The 22638-nt window shown below is 52.2% G+C and overlaps 1 protein-coding gene across 3 annotated transcripts in view; it reads left to right on the plus strand.

The window, feature by feature from the left end:
• AGPAT4 (1-acylglycerol-3-phosphate O-acyltransferase 4) overlaps positions 1-22638 on the plus strand; it is a 124922-nt gene that overhangs the window by 85587 nt on the left and 16697 nt on the right. For all 3 annotated transcript variants that reach the window (XR_014295095.1, XM_082633522.1, XM_082633521.1), the window contains exons 4-8: positions 14297-14458; positions 14932-15085; positions 18020-18122; positions 19097-19172; positions 21905-22103. Coding sequence is in view for 2 of the 3 variants with exons in the window: in XM_082633522.1 (XP_082489648.1) it covers positions 14297-14458; positions 14932-15085; positions 18020-18122; positions 19097-19172; positions 21905-22103 (694 nt within the window). In the remaining variant the exon portion in view is untranslated. The remainder of the gene's footprint in view (positions 1-14296; positions 14459-14931; positions 15086-18019; positions 18123-19096; positions 19173-21904; positions 22104-22638) is intronic.

Below are 22638 nucleotides of genomic sequence, written 5' to 3' on the forward strand. Positions count from 1 at the left end.
GACATACGATCAATGTATTTAATCCTTACAGAAACATTTGGGAGTCAGGAACTGACACCTGCCCTTCTTTAAAAGCTGCGGGGCCACACAGCTGTCACGCAGATTTGCACTTGAACTTGTCCAGCTTCGTAGTCTTAATCTCTATGCTCTGCTCCCTCCCTGGCTGATGGGCAGAATTCACCTCTGAATGTTCATCCTCATGGACGTGAGAAAGCTGAGTGCCTAGGCGACAGCGTTGACCTGCAGAATTCAGAATAAATACAAAATCCTGTTTTTCTCCAACTAGTTTGACTTCTTGCATACCTTTGGGACTGGGCCTCCCCAGTTGACTTCTGTCGTGGTTAACACATTGAGCTGTGATGGTTGAGCCTGGAGCAAGTACCAGAGTCCTCGGGCTCAGGTATCCCGACAGGAATCACGGCGTGGACCAGCCCGGGGCTGGGAAAGTCAGAGACCACTCGCACCGGAACTTGGGGATCCTGTGTTGCCCCCGGGAACGCAGACAGACGGGGCCCGCGCATGTCGCACTTGCTTTTGGTGGCCCATGTAGACAGAATCATAGCGTGTAGAAGGCAGGAGTTTGAAGACCAGGCAGAGTAGATGTGACAAGAGTCCTGGGTCAGATTCCCTGGGGATGGTCTCAGTGTGTCCAGTCCCGGACGTGCCTGGGAGTCCCAGAGTTGGCAACAGAACTTTGGGTCCTGCTGGCCTCTGCCTGTTGGGAAGAGCCTTGGCTAAGAGAGACTAAATAGCCTTGGGACACATTTTGTATTTGCTTTTTTAAACTTTTTTTAAAAATTTATTTATTCATTTATTTATTTTGGCTGCATTGGGTCTTCGTTGCTGCGCGCGGGCTTTCTCTAGTTGTGGCGAGCAGGGGCTACTTTTCGTTGAGGTGCGCGGGCTTCTCATTGAGATGGCTTCTCTTGTTGCGGAGCATGGGCTCCAGGCGTGCGGGCTTCCTCATTTGTGGCGCATGGGCTCAGTAGTTGTGGCTCACAGGCTCTAGAGCGCAGTCTCAGTAGCTGTGGCGCACAGGCCCAGTTGCTCGTGGCATGTGGGATCCTCCCAGACCAGGGGATCCTTGAACCCGTGTCCCCTGCACTGGCAGGTGGATTCTCAACCACTGCGCCCCCAGGGAAGTCCTAAACATTTTTTTAAAATTTGGGGCCAAAGGTGAGAGAAGGAAATATGCTTAGAAACAGGTTCCAATAATGTCTTTAGGACAAATGATGGTCGTTGTACAGTTAAACTGTCAAAAGGCAACTAAGATCATTAGCAGTTTTTCAAGAGATGGAAACAGTGTGTTAAATCACTGTTGCTACCTTAAGACTTCTAGAAAACTGGAATGCCTGGGGGTGAGTGCACTGAAAACTGGAATGCCTGGGGGTGAGTGCACTGAAAACTGGAATGCCTGGGGGTGAGTGCACTGAAAGGATTTCTAGGAATGGACAGGCTGCCCTGCCAACAGTTTTCTCCTTTGCTTTCCTATTTTTTCTTCCAGTACTGACGTGATGTCTGTGCAGGCACACGTGTGTGTGTGTGTGTGTGTGTGTGTGTGTGTGTGTGTGTGTGTGTGTGTGTGTGTTCGTGTTCAAACATATTTTCAGGAACAAAACCAGAAATTCTATCATCTACCTTTCTCTGTTGTAGAGGCCTCGGACAGAGATCTTAGCTACAGTTCTGTGGCTTTATTGTCTCTGAGAGGAGAGAAAAATGTCATAATCCGAACCCCATCACGGATACTGATGATTGACGATCGGATCCTTCTTCCCTTAGAGGAGAAAGGGGACGGGGTGTCTTTGCATCCTGACCAGAAATAGTGCTGATGCTGCCTACGAGCTAGGCTTCCTGGAACACTGGTCTTCAAGCGTAGTCTGGGGGCAGCTGCTGATTCTCTGGGCTTCGCAGGCAGCTCGGGTACGTTCATGCTCAGGTTGTGAAACGTGTAATTTGGGGCAACAGAAGGTGTGTTGGACTCAGAGGCACTTTCCAGTGGCCGTGGTCCCCCGGTGGCTTTGTGACCACGGGCTTCTTCTATGCGCGTCTTTCACCTTATTTGTGCTATTTTCAATCTCTATGGTATCGTTATTGTTTACTTTTTATAGATAAAAGGCCAGAGCCTCAGTTTGGGTAAAGAATTTGCCCCAGGATAGGAACTAGTGACTCTGATTTCCGAGTTGCTGCTCTTTCCTCTGGGAGGGTGTTGAGAGGAAAAGCTGGGGGAGTGCCTTGTGTCAGAGAATGACCAGGGTGAGGGCTGGAGGGACCGAGTTTCCAGTCCTGCCTCTGTGCAGGGCTCGTTCTGAGGAAGGAAAACCCTCAGTACCACCATGGGGTCAGGGATGGAACAGCAGGACCAAGGACGCAGGGGCACGAACAGGGATGATGCTCGGGGAAACTCACAGACGCCCAGAGGCAGCCCCCAGGCGCTGCACGGTAAAGAGGGTGGGCCCCACGCGGTGCTCAGAGGAGAAGGAACATGTGGAGAGAGGACCTGGGACTGGAGGGGAGACCTTGGACTGGACAGGAGACCTGGGACTGAGAGGGGGAGGCTTTCGTGGAGTGATGAGTGTCAGCACCCTTTAGCATTTTACAGGCAGAGGCTCTGACATCCCGATCGCTTTACGGCTTGGCACACAGGGTGCAGGGCACGAAAGTTCTTAAGCAGAATGGCCACCCGCCAACGGCACAGGGACTGCTCGTCTCCAGCCTTGACTTCCTCGATGAGAACCGTAGCTATTGGGTTTCATTTCTTCCTCTTAAAAACCGAACAACTAATGTCGTGTGCAAGGGCACGAGCCTTGCCTCTTGGTCTGGAGTTTTAGGAGCTCCACCCAGCGGGGGTGGGCAGGTCTCACAACCTTAGGACGACACCACTCCCCTTCTCACTGGAGCCTGGGTAGCCCTGCTCAGGGCGCCACCAGATTGTCTGGCCCCCATGTTCCCTCCAGCAGTGGAGGGACAGTGGGGCGGGGCAGCAGGTGAGCACCGAGCTCCCTACCCCCCAGCACTGGGGAAGCAGCCGGTGCTGGGGCCGTGGCCATCTGTGCACGTTCTGATGCAGCTGTGAGCTGGCAGAGGCACTGGGAGGGAAGGGAGACGGCATCGTGACCTCGTGGGGTTGAGCCAGCTCAGTCGGAAGCTCCAGACTGTGTTCTCACAGGGGGATGTCCTCCCTACGTGGCAGGGCATGATTTACCACCCACGTGTGTCTCCTGGAGCACCTGAGGTTTACCTGGAGGGCGTGAGGCCAGGGGAGCTGCCTGACCCCTTCCTGAAGCGGCCCATCCATTCCTACTACCCTTGAAAGGAACCAAGGAGCATCTTGTTATATGAATTGTTTAGCAGTGCTTTTGTCTTAATTGACCTTCAAAAAAACTCACCTGATTCATCTCTTTTGTTTATTTATTTACTTACTTAGTTACTTATTTATTTATTATTTTTGGCTGCGTTGGGTCTTCGTTGCTGCACGTGGGCTTTCTCTAGTTGCGGTGAGTGGGGGCTACTCTTCGTTGTGGTGCGTGGGCTTCTCATTGCGGTGGCTTCTCTTGTTGCGGAGCACGGGCTCTAGGCGCGCGACTCAATAGTTGTAGCATGCGGGCTCAGTAGTTGTGGCTCGCGGGCTCTAGAGTGCAGGCTCAGTTGTGGCACGCGGGCTCAGTATTTGTGGCGCACGGTCTCAGTAGTTGTGGCGCACGGGCTTAGTTGCTCTGCAGCATGTGGGATCTTCCCGGACCAGGGCTCGAACCCGTGTCCCCTGCGTTGGCAGGCAGATTCTTAACCACTGCGCCACCAGGGAAGCCCCGATCTCTTTTTTTAAAGTAACACACGATGTTGAGATCCTTCTGGAGTCTGAGGAGTTTGCTTTTTAGAGAAGAAGACTTATAAAGCAGGTTCCTGACGGGGCATTTCTCATCTTAACATGTAACAACCCAAGAGGAGGTGAGTTGAAATTGAAGCAAGTGAAATTTGAAGAAATCCTTGAGAGGAGGGTTATTAAATGTGAAATTGGATTTGCAGAGAAAGTGATGGGATTCTTTTAAAAAGAAAAAAGGGGGAGGGTTTTTAGTCTTTTCTAAGCTTTTACCCTGTGTGGTCATTCGGGTGGCTTGTCCCCCAGGCTCTGGTTCCCTCGGAGCTGGCCTTGCCTGGCATGGGCCAGGCACCAAAGGCTCTGGTTGTGGTCTTTAAGGGATTCACTGAGTCATTCCTCCTTGGGGTGAGTGTGACCAGTGGACAGGCCAAGGCACGTAATGCAAAGGGTCACGGCTTCCGAAGCTTCGAGGCTGTTTACTTTTCTCTGTGCCCCAAGTAAAATACGCACGTCCTGCTTCACAGTGGCACGAAAGGTTACCTAAGATCACGTTTGTTGGGTCTTTGAGTAGCGCCAGGCCCTGGTAAGCACTCCGTAACAGCAGCTGTTCTTGTCCATTTTTATCTGCTGGGTACGTGTGGCTTGGCAGTTACCCCGGAGGCCAACTGGGATGTTCTCTTTGGGTCTTTAAAGAAGCCCTATGTGTTAGTTATCTACGGCAGCTGACAAGCCCCAAACGTTGTGGCTCAAAACAAACTCGAGTTATCTCCGTTTGTGTGGTCTGAGATCAAAGCTCAGCTCCGCGGGGGTCCTGGCAGGGGTCCCTCCGAGGCTGGATGGTGGTCTCATCTGAAGGCTGGCCGCGCGATGACCTGCCTCCAGGCTCACCCTTGTTTGTTGCCAGCCTGATTCTCGCGCCTGGGCCTCTGCTCAGGTGTCAGCTGATCCCCACGGGGAGCAATGCAAGAGTGAGTGGGAGAAAGCACCGGAAGCAGAAGCCACAGCCTTACTGGACCTGACACTTCTGCTGTATTCCATTTGTTGGAGGTGAGCTGAGGAGCCCACCCCATGCTCCAGGAGGCAGGGACGTACCAAGAGGAGAGGACCACTGGGGCCAGCGTGGAGGGTGCCTGCCACCCACAGCACGACGTGTAGCCTCAGACCTCGCGTTTCCGTTCAGTTAACAGTTATTTAGGGCATCCATCACAGCTCTGCCTGAAAGTAGATTGAATTCCTGTCGCATGTCTGCGTACATCGAGGTGCAGAGAATAGAAGACTGATTCCTGAGCAGAGGGCACCCACAAAGCTCCCTAGTGCCTTCTAGGCACGGGGCCTCAGAGGATGATGAGGGCAGTTGATGCATCTTCAAGATATTTATCCGGCAAGCGTGTTGGGTATATTTTCTGTGGAAGACGCTGCTCTGGGTGCTGTGGAGACACAAGGACAGACTGAAAGGTCCAGTCGTTGCTCCCAGTGACTTTATAACCTACAGAGAGAGGCAACGAAGGGGCATATGAGCCAGTCACACAGCACAGGGCTTGAGCAATAATGGGAGGTGGGGAACGTGTCCACTGGGGACACCCTGTGTGTGTCCACAGACCACTCAGCCATACAGCAGCCTCCTGGGGAGGGCCCAGAGGTCCGGGTAGGAGCTGGGGCCACCGTGGTAAAGGTAGGATATGGGGGGCGAGTTTTGGTGTTTGGGGCAGCTCTGTTTACCAATATGGGGAAGGACTTCGGTATTTCAACCACAGGAGAATGATGTTTCAGTGTTATTAGCACACTGACCGCTGCACCCAGCGATGCAGAAATTTCCCAGAAGGTGTGGACACAGGGCTGAGGCCTTGGAGAACGGGGGTGGTCTTAGGAGGGGATGAGAGGTGTAGGTAAAGGGAGAATTATGAGGCGAGGGACAGGGGTGCCTGGAGGGAGATCATGAGTGATGTGGCCACCCAGCAAGGATGTGGCCGGCTGCTGTGGTCCTGGGCTCTGCCGACCAGTTCTCCATCTGCCAAGCATCCATTTCAGCCCTCCCACTGCTTCCTTCGCTGGCTGCCAGCTCAAGGTCACTGTGGGGTGATTTTGGACTTATTAACCCAAATCAGAAAGAAGATGTCATAAAACCCAAGAAAATCAAGAACTGAACGCAAACCTGTCAATGTTCCGGTTTAATTTTGCCAGGATGCTTCTGGTTATGCACAGGAAATGTGGTTCTTCTGTGCAAGATCACACAGATCTAAAAACCAACATTTCTTAAAGTTTGATTATACAAGGACCAGTTTTCTAACTACATATTTCTGAAAGGAATGTCGATGCAGATTTGTTTACAAAGGCTGCACGAATGTTATTTCCTATCAACCTCCCATCGATGACCACATTCTCCCAAATTGTAGGTTTCCTGTGTTTTATTTTCAAACGTGTAAAACTACGCAATAAAGTGGATGCCCTGAAAGATGAATGTGTGCTCAGGTCTCCAGAACAGATATTTCTGTTTCCCTCTGAGGGTAGCAGGGGAGAGACAGATGTGTAAGCAAAACTCCCCAGTGATTTCGAGACCCACACATGTGCCTTGTACCCTGGCTCCTGCATTTACCAGCTCTGGGACCGTGGGGAGGTTATCTGACTTTTCTGAAGCTCAGTTAAGCGTTCCCATTTCGTGCTGTTTAAGGGTTTCATGATTATAAGTAAAACACCTCGTCAGTCGCCCAGCACAAAGTAGGCGTGCCATCATTGTTAGCTCCTTCCACCCTAATCCGTTTCCCTTCATTCAGTGTTTTCTCATGAAAAGTAGGATAAAGTGTAGAGGGTGGAAGAGAGATGGAATGTTCTCAAAATGCGATTTGACCAGCTGTTCTGGCACTGGATCCCGTGCAGCTGAAATCCCCCATCACTTTTATGAACTGCAAGGTATCGTGGCATTTGTTTGCCTTCATCCCGGCTTTTTCATAGGTGCTTGTCAGGCTCTCTCTTTGGCTACAGAGAGATTAGAAGTTTCTAGATGTGGAGAAGTGTTGTTTTCCTTACCAGTGGCTACACCTGCAGCCATGGTTTTGTCAGCCCCGTTAAGTTGGATGCCGGCATCCTCAGGTGGGTCTGTAGGGGACTCCTACACCTCCCACTCCCACCCCGGTTAATCGGTTAATGGTTAATCCGCAGCTCTGTCGGCGTTGCTACCAGGCACCGCCAGCTCGGGGAGGAAGCAGGGGGGCCACCGTTTGCCTCTGTGTGTTCACCAGTTGGGCCAGGCAGGCTCTGGCGTGACACAGGTAAGAACCCTGAGAGAATGGAGATGAGGGGAAAGCCCTTACAACTCTGGGAGCTGGGAGAAGCGTTGGCCACGGAAAGGAGTCTCTGGAAGTACAGATGCATCTTGAGTTCATAACCAAGTGTATTCCTGGAAGTGGTAGCGTGCACTTTATTTATTTATTTTATTTATTTATTTTTTTGCGGTAGGCGGGCATCTCACTGTTGTGGCCTTTCCCGTTGTGGAGCACAGGCTCCGGATGCGCAGGCTCAGCGGCCATGGCTCACGGGCCCAGCCGCTCCGCGGCATGTGGGATCTTCCCGAACCGGGGCACGAACCCGTATCCCCTGCACCGGCAGGCGGACTCTCAACCACTGCGCCACCAGGGAAGCCCCCTGCACTTTATTTTTAAGAGTGTAGCCCCGAGTTAGACGCGCCAAGTCTTCTTTTTTATTGCACAAGATCCTCTGGCTTGTCTTTAACAAGCCGAAGTCGGATCCCACTGACCGGCGGTAGATCCAGGCTGGCTTACAGCAGTGACGCCGCTGGGTGTCCTCTCTCCTCTTCCTGCAGCTTGGCAAAGGCCTGGGACGTTTGCTCTGGGAGCCGACTGTGCACCCACCGCCCCGTCCACTGCTGCCTCTGTCGCTCCCGTCTGCCACCTGCCCAGGGCCCCCCGCGCCCCCGTGCTCCTGGGCTTCCGTTGACTGTTCCGCAAACACCCACTGGCTAGAGGTACTGAGCACAGGGGAGCGACTCCGTGACCTTCCGCTCCCTCCTCGGAGGGCTCCGTCTCCCTGTCTGCCCTGGCCCAGGCCCATCCAGGATGGACTCGGGCTGGCCATTCGGATCAGAGGCCAGGCAGCACCACAGATCCGTGCCCAGGAAGCAGGGCAGAGCATCCTGCCGCGAACTCCTCTGGAGCCCTGATCCCACAGACCACAGGCAGCTGTGACTTACTCTGAACCTAAGCACGGCCTAGTTTGTCCCCAGATGCCCTTCTTTTTCCCTCCACGTCTGCGCTCTGGTCAAACCAAGAGCAGTCTGGGGCTTGGAAGCCTGTAAGCTGGGGTCCGGGGGAGACGTGATCGAGATCCAAAGAGCTGCAAGCATTTTGCTGGACTTTGACATGTTTATTTATTTCCAGACTTTGACATGTTTGTTTGCTTGTTTGTTTGTTTATTTCCAGCAGATGAATTCTCAGACTGCTTTTGCTCCATGTTTGTTTTATGCCTTTCCCCTGTGGCTGTGACTAATTGTGGGACTGTTCATTTTTCTTTGGGACTCTCTTGAGATTTTTCTGGTAGTGTAAGGTCCCCAGCATTTTCCTCCTTAGCATCAGAGAAGGGAGAAAGCAAGAGAAAGAAATGCAGTGTGAGTTAGGTCACATGCGGTACCCTAGTTGGCACAGATTGAGTCTCTCACCTTTCCTCTCTCTCTCTCTCTCTCTCTCTCTCTCTCTCTCTCTCTCTCTCTCTCTCTCTCTCTCTCTCTCTCACACACACACACACACACACACACACACCCCTCTGGTTTATTATTTTGAGCTCCAGTCTTTTCCTCTGTGTTCTACTATGGCCAGGGACTTATGTCTCAGAGACATATTCTAATCTCATCTTTTCCTGCACCCATTTCTTTTGCTGGGGAGCATGTCTGTCCAACAACTTATTTGCAGAATTTAGTGGCAGAAATAACACTGAAATTGCTAGATTTCTTTTTCTTTTTAAAAATTTATTTATTTATTTTTGGCTGCGTTGGGTCTTGCTGCGCGTGGGCTTCTCCCTAGTTGTGGCGAGTGGGGGCTACTCTTTGTTGCGGTGTGCAGGCTTCTCATTGCAGTGGCCTTTCTTGTTGGGGAGCATGGGCTCTAGGTGCCTGGGCTTCAGTAGTTGTGGCACATGGGCTCAGTAGTTGTGGCTTGCGGGCTCTGGAACGCAGGCTCAGTAGTTGTGGTGCACGGACTTAGTTGCTCCGCAGCATATGGGATCTTCCCAGACCGGGGATCGAACCCGTGACCCCTGCATTGGCAGGCAGATTCTTAACCACTGCACCACTAGGGAAGTCCAATTGCTAGATTTCTGTTTCTCTCTTCCCACTATGCTTTGGACACCTGAAGGCCATGGACAGTCCTAGCCATCTTTGTGTTCCCAGCACCAAGGAGGTTTTTGGCAAATACCTGCTGCACGACCAGAGTGGCTTTGAGGTTCAAGTTCACATATCACACCTCATGATAGCGGCTGAGCTGTTGGTTGACTTGCTGGTCCCCTATGGTGATGGGCCTGCACAGCTTGGCTGGTCTCCACTAATCTTAAACATTTGCGACTGTGTTTTTAGCTCACAGTCAAGAAAAAGTTCAGAGTGTTAAAGTGTGGATGCCCTAGCCTGTTTATTATTGAAGTCTTACCTGTTTTCAAAGTTCCACTTAAGATACCCCATTCAGGTATTTTATATATTTAGTGGAAATAAGTGACCTTGGGTGAACCCAACTGGTAACCATGATGGTAGACCTTCAGGAGGGAAGCCAGGAAGAGATATTTATGCAAATAACCCCTTGACTGGGTGCCATCTTGCTGACTAGTCTCAGTCCCTACTCGTGTTCTCTGCTGGTCCCTGCAGAGTGGTTGGAGGGGGAGAGGACATTATGGAAAGGTGACTGCAGAGGATGCCCTACTGTTCCCAACTATCCTACAAACCCAGCATCAACACTTAACATTTTCATCTTATCAGTTGGCATGTGGCCGTGTTGGAGAAAAACCTTAACTAGGAAGTTCTGACTCTGCTCATTTTTTAACCACAGAGGCTGTAGAGCTGAGAGAAGTGAGGCGAGAGCCACGTAATCTCAGGTTGGATCGAATGCACCAGATCGTACTGCATCCTTAGAACAGGTTTTTGTAGCACCTTGTGGTCTCTGCCCAGGGGTCGACCAGTTGGCTGGATGTGCTGAATTTGGGATTCATGGGGGTGGCTGTTTCCCTGAGCAACTGGGTAGTCCTGAAAATGGTTATGGGCTGCTTAATTAGATTGATTGGGAAGCTGTGGTAAGACAATTCTCAATCTCTCTCTCTCTCTCTCTCAATCTCTCAATCTCTCTCTCTCTCTCTCTCAATCTCTCAATCTCTCAATCTCTCTCTCTCTCTCTCTCTCTCTCTCTCTCTCTCACTCTCTCACTCACACACACACACACACACACACACACACACAGGCTAGAAAGTTTCATAAACGTTTCACCATAGGATGTGATATGATGAAGTTGACTCCCTACAGCAGCTAGAAAGTGGCCAGAGGTACATTTCAGCCCCTGTAGTTGTGGATTGCTCTGTGCTGCCTGGGAACATTTTTTGTTTTTTAGATATGCTTGTGCCTAGATGGCTCTATTGATAAATCTAACTCATCATTAAATCCTCTCAGATCTACCTTCAAAATTAATCTAGAATCAATGAAACTAGTATATTTTCTTGTACGTTTTCTCTTAAAGGCACTACCATCCACACACACAGACCTTTGCTTGACCTGGGAGAGTCATGGCATTGTTGGCATATTAAGTTTCCTGGAGGACTGTATGCATATTTGAATAGTACGTTTCTAGTTTTTGGTCATAAATGAGTTAACTCCTATAAATCTCCTAGCCCAGTGCCTATCAGGGAGTGCTTTACTACGTGTAACTATTGTTATTATTACATTCTAAAGCTGGCTTAGGAAATGGGTTGAATTAAAAGGGACATTCAGCTGCTGTGGCTACTTTGTGGTAATAATAACAGCTACACATTATTGAACACTTGTGTGTCCCGTTCTCAGCTAGGAGCTTTGGTATATGTTTCCATGTGTTCCTAGATCTTTACAGCAACAGTTTCAGCTAAGTATTACTTTGCTCATAATAATACAGACAGGAAAGTTGAGGCTCACCATGTAAACATAATCAACATCAAGGCCTAGGCCTAATCATCACATCCAGAATTTTAAGGTTGGAAGATGGATTAATTCAACATAAAAACAGAAAGGCCTCTTCTGTTCCTTTTCCTCATTAAAAACAGAGAGGCTGTGTTTGATCCAGAGCCTCGTGTTCCAGAAGCACATGGTTGAAAATGTGCTGATGTCAACCACTTCTTAAGAAGCGCATTGTTAGAGGGACACTAGCAAAATAGATTTCTGAAAAGTTCAGTGTTAGGGTGTGGGTGCCCTAGCCTGTTTGTTATTGAAGTCTTACCTGTTTTCAAAGTTCCACTTAAGATACCCCATTCAGGTATTTTATATATTTAGTAGAAAAAAAAAAAAAAACCAGGAAAATCTAAGAAAATTAAAGAAGCCCTTCTAATCTCACCATCCAGCTATAGCTACTGTTAGTTTTTTCTGTTTTATCATTTTCCATATAGTTAGTCATACTATAAACTCAGTTTTGATTACAGATTTTAAAAAAATTTAGTCTTAACATAAAGTATTTCCCCAGCCATTAAATATTCATAGAAAACAAATTTTAGTGGCTGTAAATCAAGGGGTTGGCAAAGTTTGTGTGTCATTGTCCAAATAGTGAATATTTTAGGCTTCATGGACCATATAGCCTCTGTCACGACTTTTCAACTCAACTGTTGGAGCGTGGAAGCAGCCGTGCTCCTAGCAGCCTACTAGCAGTAGGCAACGTGTCTGTAAAAGAGAGCGGCTGTGTCCCAGTAAAACTTTACTTATAAAAACAGGTGGCAGGGCAGATTCGGCCCACCGGCTACGTTTGTATGTTATCATATATGACATAATTCATAGAACTTTTTTTAATTTAATTTAAAAAAATTGAAGTATAGTTAATTTACAATGTTGTGGTAATTCATAGAACTCTTCCACTGTGGGACATTTAGATGGTTTTCAGTGCTGTAACACAGTATGACAGGGATGACACACAGACTGTTGCGGTCACGTCTTTTGGTTTACATGTACCTCCCACATCAGTGTCAAAGTCGCCATTTCCTTTTAACAGCAGGTCATCAGGGGCCAACCGCTAAGACCCACTTGGGATGGATCCATTAATAGGAAATACCCCTGAGAGTACTTTTCCCCAACAGACAGCCGTGATTGACTGCATTGGACCATTCACCTTCCAGACCCCACAGCTGCTACTTTGGAGTATATGATCCTTCTCTTGGCTATACAATAGATCACCATTCACAGCTCCTTCAAATTGCCAGAAATTAATTTGGGAAAGCGTTCAGGAGTAGGTAATTTTTAAAATAATCCTAACCTGCCGAGAAAGTAAGTTTAGTTCTTTGGTGAAGATGTTTTGTTTTGTTTTCATCCTCAAGGCTGTGATCAGGGAGGTGACTGAAGGGCAGGCGGCAGGGACCATGAAAACATCCCTGCTGACAAGAGGGGACGGCTGAGGAAAGGGCCAGGAGGCCTCCCACAGCCTGAAACCCACCCATGGACTCAGCGCATGGCCTTTATTTTTTTATTATTTTTTTTAAGGATCTTTTTTTTTTTCAGATGTTGGGGGTAGGAGTTTATTAATTAATTTATTTTTGCTGTGTTGCGTCTTCACTTCTGTGCGAGGGCTTTCTCTAGTTGTGGCAAGTGAGGGCCACTCTTCATTGTGGTGCGCGGGCCTCTCACTATCACAGCCTCTCCCGTTGTGGAGCACAGGCTCCAGACACGCAGGCTCAGTAGCTGTGGCTCTCGGGCCTAGCTGCCCTGCGGCATGTGGGAATCTTCCCAGACCAGGGCTCGAACCCGTGTCCCCTGCATTAGCAGGCAGACTCTCAACCACTGCGCCACCAGGGAAGCCCCAAGCGCATGGCCTTTAGATGGCTCCTGTGGGGGAGTGGTGATGTGTAGAAAGTGTAGCCTGTGCCTGGCACACGTGGGTCCACACCCCTCACTTGGCGAGTACTCTGATCTTTGGGGACCTGCCTCTGGGCCTTCTGGGGCAAGTCCTCAGATTTTATGGTTTTGGTTCTTTTCTTTCTTCTCTTTTTTGTTTGGGGTTTTTTGTTCGTTTGTTGGGGTTTTTTGGCCACGCTGCACAACATGCAGGATCTTGGTTCCCCGACCGGGGATCGAACCCGTGTCCCCTGCAGTGGAAGCTCATAGTCCGAACTAATGGACCAGCAGGGAATTCCCCAGGCTTGGTTCTGTCTGAGGAAATTTGCATATTGGAAATTTGTGTGTGGGAAAAACAAAACCAAAACCCGCCGAAATGTGGAGATGCTACTCCTGCAAGGTATCTGTGCTTTTCCTTCTCCCAGTGGGGAAGATGCTTGTGGTTTTTTTAAGGTCAAGGGAACAAGTGGCTGTTTACACCTTTCTCTGGCCTGCGTGGGTGGGTTGGGGGGTATGGCCTGTTGCCCCTCTGCTGAGCTTTGTAGTTTTCGTGGGAGTGACGGAAAAGAGACAGGGCAGTGCTGAAGCATGGCTCTTGCTTCCGGGCCCCGTGGGTTCAGGGACATGACCAGACAGTTGTCACCAGGGGCACAGCTGAGGCCACCACTTGTCCACATCACCGCCTCCATCATCTGTGCCATTGATGGATGACGGCTATTTCTAGGAGCATCTTGGCCAATTCCAAAATTAGGGGCGAGAAATATAGAACCCAGTCCACTGATCAAAAGCTGTTCTTGTGTCTCCCCTGCTCCCTCGCCCCACTGGATCCCTGCTTGTCCCCCGCCCGTTCGGAGCCTGCAGCACCTGCAGCCTTGGGGCTGCGCTGGCCAGCAGACGGGTGGGGCTCTCCCAGCACCTCTGCTGATCCCGGTTCGCCTCTCGGCTCCACCGTTTCCTAGCTGTGGAACCCAGAGAACCCGCTGGGCCACGTTTCCTGGCCTGTAAGGAGGGTAGGGTCCGCCCACCCGCAGAGCCAGCAGCGTTGCTGCGGACCGGGTGAGGTCTGCGTGGTGGGCTTAGCGAGCAGCACTCCGGGGTGGGCACCTGCCTGTGTGAGCTGGTGGAGGGTGATGCGGCATCCCATGGCCCCCAGCGGTTCCCGACTGCTCCGCTGCCTGCCCTCCCCGCGGAGAGCCTGGCCCCCTTGCTCCCTGCCCCCTGGGGCAGGGTTCGCACGACCTTGACCTCCAACTGACCTTGACCTCCAACTGACCTTGACCTCCAACTGAACGGTGTCGGAGGCTCCCTGCCTCCGCGTGCTCGGGAACTGTCCCCGTGCCTGGAGCACACGTTCACTCCTCCTAGAGATCTCTGGCGGCCGTCGGGGAGAACCCCACGCCCCCTTTCACGGACACCCCGGGCCCCCTCTGTTTCAGGGCTCCAAGGTCCTGGCCAAGAAGGAGCTGGCCTACGTCCCCATAATCGGCTGGATGTGGTACTTCACGGAGATGGTCTTCTGCACGCGCAAGTGGGAGCAGGACCGCAAGACCGTCTCAGAGAGCCTGCTTCACCTGCAGGACTACCCTGAGAAGTACTTCGTACGTGCACCCGGCCCTCGGGCGCCCCGTCACACTCACACTCGGGGTGTCCCGTCGCAGATGAACTCGGGGTTCCCCGGTCACACACTCACACTCACTCACGCCTCTGCTTCCTGAGCCTCCGCAAATGTAGACCCTCTCTCTGAAGCTCACAGACCCTTGACCACAGCAGACGGGGGGCTGGAGGTCCTGCCTGAGGGGAGGGCAGGCACAGCTGCCAGGCCATCCCTGCTCGGGCCACTTCGTAAGGCTCCTGTGGGACCGTGTGCGGCGTTTGACAGGGGATGGTGCGCGGGACCCCGGGACCTTGTGTGACCCCTGGACTGTGTGTGTGACCTCGGAGCTATCTGAGTGACCTCAGGACTGTGTGTGTGACCTCGAGGCTGTGTGTGCGACCTCAGAGCTGTCTGAGTGACCATGGGGTGTGTAAGTGGCCTCGGGGACGTGTGTAACGGCCACCCTGTCCCTTCCAGTTCCTGATTCACTGCGAGGGCACGCGGTTCACGGAGAAGAAGCACCAGATAAGCATGCAGGTGGCCCAGGCCAAGGGGCTGCCCAGCCTCAAGCACCACCTGCTGCCTCGCACCAAGGGCTTTGCCATCACCGTGAGGAGTTTGAGAAATGTAGGTAAGGACGACCCTGCGGGGCCCCGTGCACTGAGGGAAGGGCACCCTGGCACCCATAGGAATAGCTACCTCCCCGTGCCTCCACCCCCACCTCCACGATGGAGGGGAGCCAGGGACGGAGGCTGGCACGTCACCCCTGCTTAGCCTGGGTCTGGGCACCCAGCGTTGGAGGAGTGGCCACTGCCTGCACAAGTGCGCACACGCACCACGCCCACAAGTGCACACACGCACGCTAGGCCAACACTGCCCTCTGCTGCTCGGCGCCGGTACTGCAGGCGGCGGGCCGTGCTGCGTGCCTGGGGCTCACGCCGGGTCAGCCCAGGTTTTTGTTGCGGTTTTGCTTTATTTGGCATTTCTTGCCCGTCTTGGGCACCAGCTGCCTCCAGGCGATGATCTCTGTGACCTTGCCGTCTGTCGGGCTGGCCTCGAGTCCGGAGCCCTAAATTCCTGTAGGTAAGGACAAGAAGCAAGTCGCAACAAGGCCAGCTTGCTGCAGTCCTTTGTCTCCTGTGGAATTCTGGTCCCTTGAGTTTGGAAACACGTGCTTTACCCTTTGCTGCTCTGCAGTTGCCGGGAAACCCCACTGCCCTGTCCCTCGTCTCCCAGGAGGCGGGAGGGCGGAGCTGGGGGACCTCCCCGCGTCCCCGGCGCCGGCTCTGCGCCCGCCAAGGCCCCCAGCTCCTCCCCGGCCTGCACCGGGGATTGGGGTCGGTGGGTGTGGACCGTGCGGCGTTTCCGGTGCTGTCCCCACACCGGGGGGCGGCGGCCCCACCAGGAGCTTTGGCTTTGTGATCGCGCAGACCTGCCACCCGGCTCCTGTGGATGGAGCGAAGGCAGCACCGATTCTGACTTTAACACGTGGGGACCCTGAAGGTCCCTGACTGCTCCAGGTGGCTCTGGGTCCCTCCCTCAGGTTCTTCCCCCTGCCTGAGCTTTCCCTACAGGCCGAAGCCAGCTCTGCAGGCTGTCCCACCCCCGCGAATAGTGACGATGATGATGATGATGGTGGTGATGGTGGTGGTGATGATGATGATGATGATGATGATGATGATGATGATGATGATGATGATGGTGGTGGGGCAATTCTAATACGCCAGGCAGCACAAGCACCTCACAGCGTGGCCGCAGCACGTGCCCGCCAGATGCAGTGAAGGAAACAGTTTTTTTACTTCCAATTTACAGATGAGGAAGTTAGGGCTGAAGGGTGAGGAACTTATCCCAAGTGACTCTACAATGACACAGCAGGCTGGGGTCACACCCAGGGCTGCCTGGCTGGCGGGGCTGGCAGCGGCGTACCGTCCTTCTTCTGGGCTTTGCAGGCAGCTGGATCTAGTGCCAGGCCCAGTTCTATCACTTCAAGACCTTGGGGCTTCTTCTCTGGAAAAGGAGGGAACTGTGCACATTTAGGCTTTTCTCTGGGGAAGCCCCATCCTTGATTAATCGAAGTAACACCACCTCTGTTGGAAGCGTCAGGCTCCTGTGTAAGGGCAGGCTGAAGAAAGGAGATGTGAAACCCATTGACGGACATGGGCTCTCACACCCTGGGGCTCTACAGCCACACCCCATGCAGCCTGAGGCCTTTCACTCTGTGTAATTCTATGCTTAAAATGGCTGGACGATGTACTACACGTGAAGGTTATTCTCCCCCAGCCTCACTCTTCCTAGGGAGGGGGACACCTCTCCCCACCGGGGAGGACAGGGGAGTGGTCTCGGGTGCTTGGGTGGAGGGTGGGGAGCTATCTGCCGGCACTCCTGCAGGTCAGCGCGAGGGACCCTCTCCCTTTGGCTAAGACGTGCTCTAGCTGCCAGAGCACCCTCCGTGGACCCCACGTGGTGGGCAGGCGGCAGGTAGAAGCAAATGGACAGTGGTTTTGAACCTTGGTTCTCCACGTTCCCAGCCAGACCAAGTGACTCTCTGCCCGCCCATCACCCCACTCACTCGATTGGTAGTAACTGCAGGTATGCAGGGCTCTCAGTGAAGTCTACTGAGCACAGACGATGTGCTGGGGCCTTTGGGAAGGGCTGACATTCAGCATCCTGAGTCCCATTCCCCGGGAGAACTAGGCTCAGGGAGACTGAGCGGGCTGTTCAAGAGAAGATCCCGCATCTGGGAATAGGTGGCCCTGGGATTTGCACCCAGACCGACCACAAAACCTGTGTTCTTCCCACTGACCAGTCCTGCCTTACTGACTCTGCGGGAGGGGCCGTCTGTTTCCACTGCGTATTTCTACCCCACTCTTCCCTCACTGTTCCTTCACACATCCTGTCCTCCTGCCATCCTGCCATCCTGTCCTCCTGCCATCCTGCCATCCAAGAAGCATTCATGGAGCCTGGGCCAAGCCCCGGGGCTGCAGCAGCGAATGTTGACGTAACTTTCAATACGCTGACAGGTTAACTCACCAGCTGGTAGACCCGTTAAAAATCACACATGCTTGTTTATTTCTCAGCTCCGTGTCAACTGACTAAACCATGTTTCAGTCCCTTAGGAAGTTTCCAGCATCTTATCCTAGTTTTATAGCTATCTTATTTTTCTAGGGGAAAAATGCACATAGAATGGTTATGCTGCTGTAACTCAGAAACCTCCTTAGATAGTATTCTTTGGATTGATTTACCTTGCTATTGATATTTGTTTAAATATTGATATCTGTTGTAGTACATCATCTAGATGGGCCATTGCAGTATTGCTTTACACTGATCTGACCTCAGTAGTAACTGTTTTCTGTTACTAAGCTGTGTGCTTTTCTGATGATGGAATGTGGTATGTACTCAACATAGAACATTTGGACAATATAGAAAAGCATGAAGGAGAAATGAGTAGTCCCTTCATTCCAAGATAATCAGCTAGCAACTCAATTATTGTTTTCCCAATATGTATATCTACAAAATGAAATTGGGTTCACACGCTATATACTGCTTTGTATTTATTTTTTTATAGTTTCAGCTGTATATGACTGTACACTCAATTTCAGAAATAATGAAAATCCAACACTGCTGGGAGTCCTAAATGGAAAGAAATATCACGCAGATTTATACGTTAGGTAAGCTGGCTTCGTTTCCTTTCCAGAAAATAGGGCGCCCTCCCCAAATAGATAAACCACAAATGACCCGCAGACCTTCTTCCAGGGGAATGTATGAACGTATTAATAACTTCTTGTCTGCAGTCTGTACTAAATGGAATGTGTTCACAGTCATGTTTATATTAATAGAGACTCGTGCACTGATGTAAATAATTAGGTGAAGCCTCTTGTCTTCCCAGACACTTCGTGACTCTCACCAACTCATTCTCATCAAAGAGCTCAGGTCCGACAAATGAAAGACAGTATTTTACAGCCATTTTTGAGACTGAGTGTGAGAGTTTATTTTATTGACCCCCTTTCTTGGAGGATGTGTCTACTCCATAGAAACAGACACAGATAAGAGCATCTGTAATTTACAAAGAGGCCTCAAAGCAAATGGAGAACATTTCAGCAGCATCTCACTTATGTGTTATATTCCAAGCCAGGGAGCACAGAGAGGCAGGTGTCCTCCTTGACAGGTCTTTGTCTGAGTCATTGAATCAGGCTCTGGGCCATTCCCTCGTGGGCCGTGACTGCATGTGGGCCTGTATTTCCTCCCATGTGGATGTGGATTTCCCCTCTTTTCTTTTTTTTTTTTTTTTTTTTTTTTTGCGGTATGCGGGCCTCTCACTGCTGTGGCCTCTCCCGTCGCGGAGCACAGGCTCCGGATGCGCAGGCCCAGCGGCCATGGCTCACGGGCCCAGCCGCTCCACGGCACATGGGATCCTCCCAGACCGGGGCACGAACCCGCACCCCCTGCATCGGCAGGCGGACTCTCAACCACTGCGCCACCAGGGATCCCCTCTTTTCAATCAACTGAATTACCCTCTGACTTCCACATTATCTAGACTGCTACCTAAATAGAAGCCGAAGGATGGCAAGCATTGTTAGCTTGAACCTGTGTTCGGGGCACCCGGCACGGGCCTCCTCCTTGCTAGCTGCTCTCTACTTGGCAGGCGGATCCCTTTAGGAGAAGTCCCAGAAGATGAGGACAGGTGCGCGGCCTGGCTGCACAAGCTCTACCAGGAGAAGGTCAGTGCTACGGGGTGGGCTCTGTGCCATCTAAGGGTCCTTTCCAAGCGGCAGCTGTGGTGCTTTGGGACCTCCGGGAGTTGATGGTGGAGCGTGAGCCTCTCCCACCGGGCGAGACCTCACACCCTGGATGTTAATGACCCCAGAGCCGAGGCTCTACTTGGCGACAGGGAAAAAAAGCATTGCAAAATGTTTTTAAAGGGGCCTTCACAGAAAGAATGGAAGACTATTTCATGGGTGTAGTGGACAAAAGAGGAAGTTATGGCCCCAAGAGCCCTTTGTCCATTTTCCCGCCGCTGGTCTGAAGGCAAAATATTCTTGGGGGGTGTGGGTGCTCTCTTTGGGAAAGATGGCTCTGGGTCCGCAGTGTGGTTGCCTGTCTGGTCTCTAAAACATCACCAGCGTAAAAGCAGGACGAAGGCCCACAAGGGTCCACCTGGGCCGCATTTGACTCCTTCAGGAATCGGAATTAAGAGGTTTTCAAGCTGGCAGTGGGTTTTCCGTTTACACTGAGGGCAAAGTGTAACACTTAACACGCCTTGGAAGAGTGGTGGGCTTGGCCCCAAGGCACGGTCCTCTTCAAAGGACACACTCCCAGGCCTGAGCCCTGGCTGATGCCTGGGAGGGCTGTTCCCAGAAGGCTCCCCACGTCCTCTTTGTTGACACAAAGAGGCGCCAGCTCTTTCTCTCTGTCCCCCCTTCTTTTTCCTCTCCTTTTCTTCCCTTTCTACCCAGGGTCATGAGATAAATTTTATTTTGCTGAGCTGAACGCTGGGAAAGCCCAGTCAGTCCAGCTGTACGTGGGTCGCTCGGCCTCTGTGCCCTCCTGTCCAGTGCATTGGTGGCAGCTGCACACTGTGTGGACTCGGGGCACCTGTCCTCTGTCAACAGGTTCTCCTGCTCCTGTAGACTTTTGGGGTGCTGTTTCTTTCTAGGAAATACAGTTCCCAGTTCCAGTGTATAACATGCCACAGGATGATAACACGTGGAGACCAAAAAATGGAGGCATCATTAACAAAGTCCCCTTCCTGACAGGCGGACTTTATTACAAAAGAAATAACACAGCCCAGAGAGGCCATAAACATTCTGCTGCTGGAGCTGACGTCTGGCCCTGAGCCAGGCGTCTGTGTCCCACCCGGCAAAGTCACAGGGACGGAGCCCGCGAGACTGGCAGGAGTCACAGTGGCCACCACGTCACTGGGGAGCAGTGGGGGTCTTGGGTGAAGTTTAGTTTTCTAATCAAACCAGAGAAAAAGAAAACTCTGGAGTGAATACAAAGTTCAGAATCCTGCTGACTCCTAGAAAAGGGAGTACTTTTTCCTCTTGTTAGAGGTTACGGATACAAAATCTTGGCTTAGCAAATGTCTCACTGGAAACGAGACAGAAAAAGCATCCTCAGTTCCCCACTGTAACATTACAATAGAAAAGCACTATCAAGGGTATTAAGGAAAAGAATTCAAGAACACTTGCCCATTTTTTACATGGGTGAATTTTATGGTATGTAAATGACACCCCAGTAAAGCTGGTGTTTTTTTAAGGCACAAAAGTATCACCTCCTGTTTTAGTCCAATCAGGCTTCTGGAACAAAGTGCCACCCACAGGCATGGTGGCTTATAAACCACAGAAACTTACTTTTGACATTTCTGGAGGTTGGATGATCAGGAGTCAAGAGATGAGGGTGCCAGCATGGTCAGTCAGATTCTGGTCCCAGCCCGCCATGTTGCTGTGTCGTCATGGTGGGAGGGCTGAGGGAGCTCTCTGGGGTCCCTTTTATAAGGGCACTAATCCCATTCATGGGGGCTCCACCCTCATGACCTAATCACCCCCCAAAGGCACCTCCTCCTAATACCACCATCTTTGGGGGTTACGATTTCAGTGTAGGAATTCAGGGAGTTAGGTGCAAATATCCAGTCCACCACACCCCAGTTACCTAGTTACCAGGCTCCTGGTGGCCCCGCTGGGATGAGAAAAGTCACCCAAGTTCTGGCCAGGAGGCAGAATGGGAGGCCTTGGCAGGTTAGGTGCCATCTCTCTGGGCATCCACACGTCACTGTCACTTCCTGGGACGTCCTCTGTTTGGCCGACTGGCTGTGTCTCTCTCACCTCTTGAGGCTGGGAGCACCCTGCACGTGGTACCTTGTCCTACAATTACTTGATTGTGTGATTTCCCTGAGACCCGCCAGGCTGGAGGGGCAGCCGGGAAGGGGCTGAAGAGTAGAGCCCCTGAAGTGCCCAGGATGGGCCAGGGGCTCTCCTTCCAAAGCGGCCCTTTGAGGACTCATGTTAATCATGACCTTGAGTGGTCAGAAAATCGCATCATTTAGTACATCCTGATTGGGAAAGAAGACAAGTAAGACAAGTACTTTAGACATCTCTATCTCAAGTTGTTAGAGGAAAAATTAAGCACTTAAGGTATAAGGTTTGGGTGTATGGACGCTTGTTTTCCAGAAAACTCAACTAACTCCCTGGAGAACTGGGCCACGATGGGGTGAGCCAGCCAAGCAGGGCCGCAGATGCTCTTTGTTCGCTGTCGGCCCTGGGAGGATGTTAGGGTATTTGAGTCGAGCTGGGAGACCCCCCCACCCCCACCCCTTGGCCATTTACCGGGTTCAAGAGGTTCCGGCCCAGCGGGCCGCCCGGCCTCATCGCGGGGAGGGCCGAGGCGCCGGGGGAGGGGTGGGGGGCCCGGGGGTGGGCGGGCGGCGGGAGGTCAGGCGGCCGTCTGCCCACAGGACGCCCTCCAGGAGGAGTACTCCCGCACGGGCACCTTCCCCGGGACGCCCATGGTGCCCCCGCGGCGGCCCTGGACGCTCCTCAACTGGCTGTTCTGGGCCTCGCTGCTGCTCTACCCGTTCTTCCGTTTCCTCGTCAACATGGTCAGCAGCGGCTCCTCCCTGACGTTGGCCAGCTTCGTCCTCGTCTTCTTCGTGGGTGAGTGCGGGGCCAGCGGGGCCTGGGCAGGGGGGGAGCATCTGCGGGAGGGGCAGGGAGGAGGGGGGCACCGTGCTGTCTGTGAGCACAAGGCCCGGCTGCAGATCCCGCAGGTGGACAGGCAGAAGCTCGAGCCGGGCCCAGAAATCCCAGACTGGAGGGCTTCCGCCCGGGCGCCCCCTCCCCGTGCGCATGCGCCCCTTGCGCCTGCAAGCCCCGCCGGGGACCAGGGACCAGGGACGAGCTCCGTCCTCCCCGGGCTCTGCTCATCAGCAAGAAAACTATTTCCTGGGTCCTAGCAGGAACCAACGAAGGCTCTTTGCTATTCAAGGTGGGTCCAGGCCTTTTTGGGGAAGTGAGTGTGGGTGCGTCTCCTCGGTTGCCACCTGCGCTGAGTGGAGATGTTGCGTAACTCAGTCTTCTCACTCATCCCTACGGGCTTTATTTGACCCGTATGTGGTTTCAAACGACGGGCGTTTCTCCATAGCCCCAAGCTTCCCTGGGCACTGCCACTTGTGTTTGAAGTGGGGCAGCC

Source organism: Mesoplodon mirus, assembly GCF_964341445.2.
Source record: "Mesoplodon mirus genome assembly, chromosome: 10".
Classification (NCBI taxonomy): domain Eukaryota; kingdom Metazoa; phylum Chordata; class Mammalia; order Artiodactyla; family Ziphiidae; genus Mesoplodon; species Mesoplodon mirus.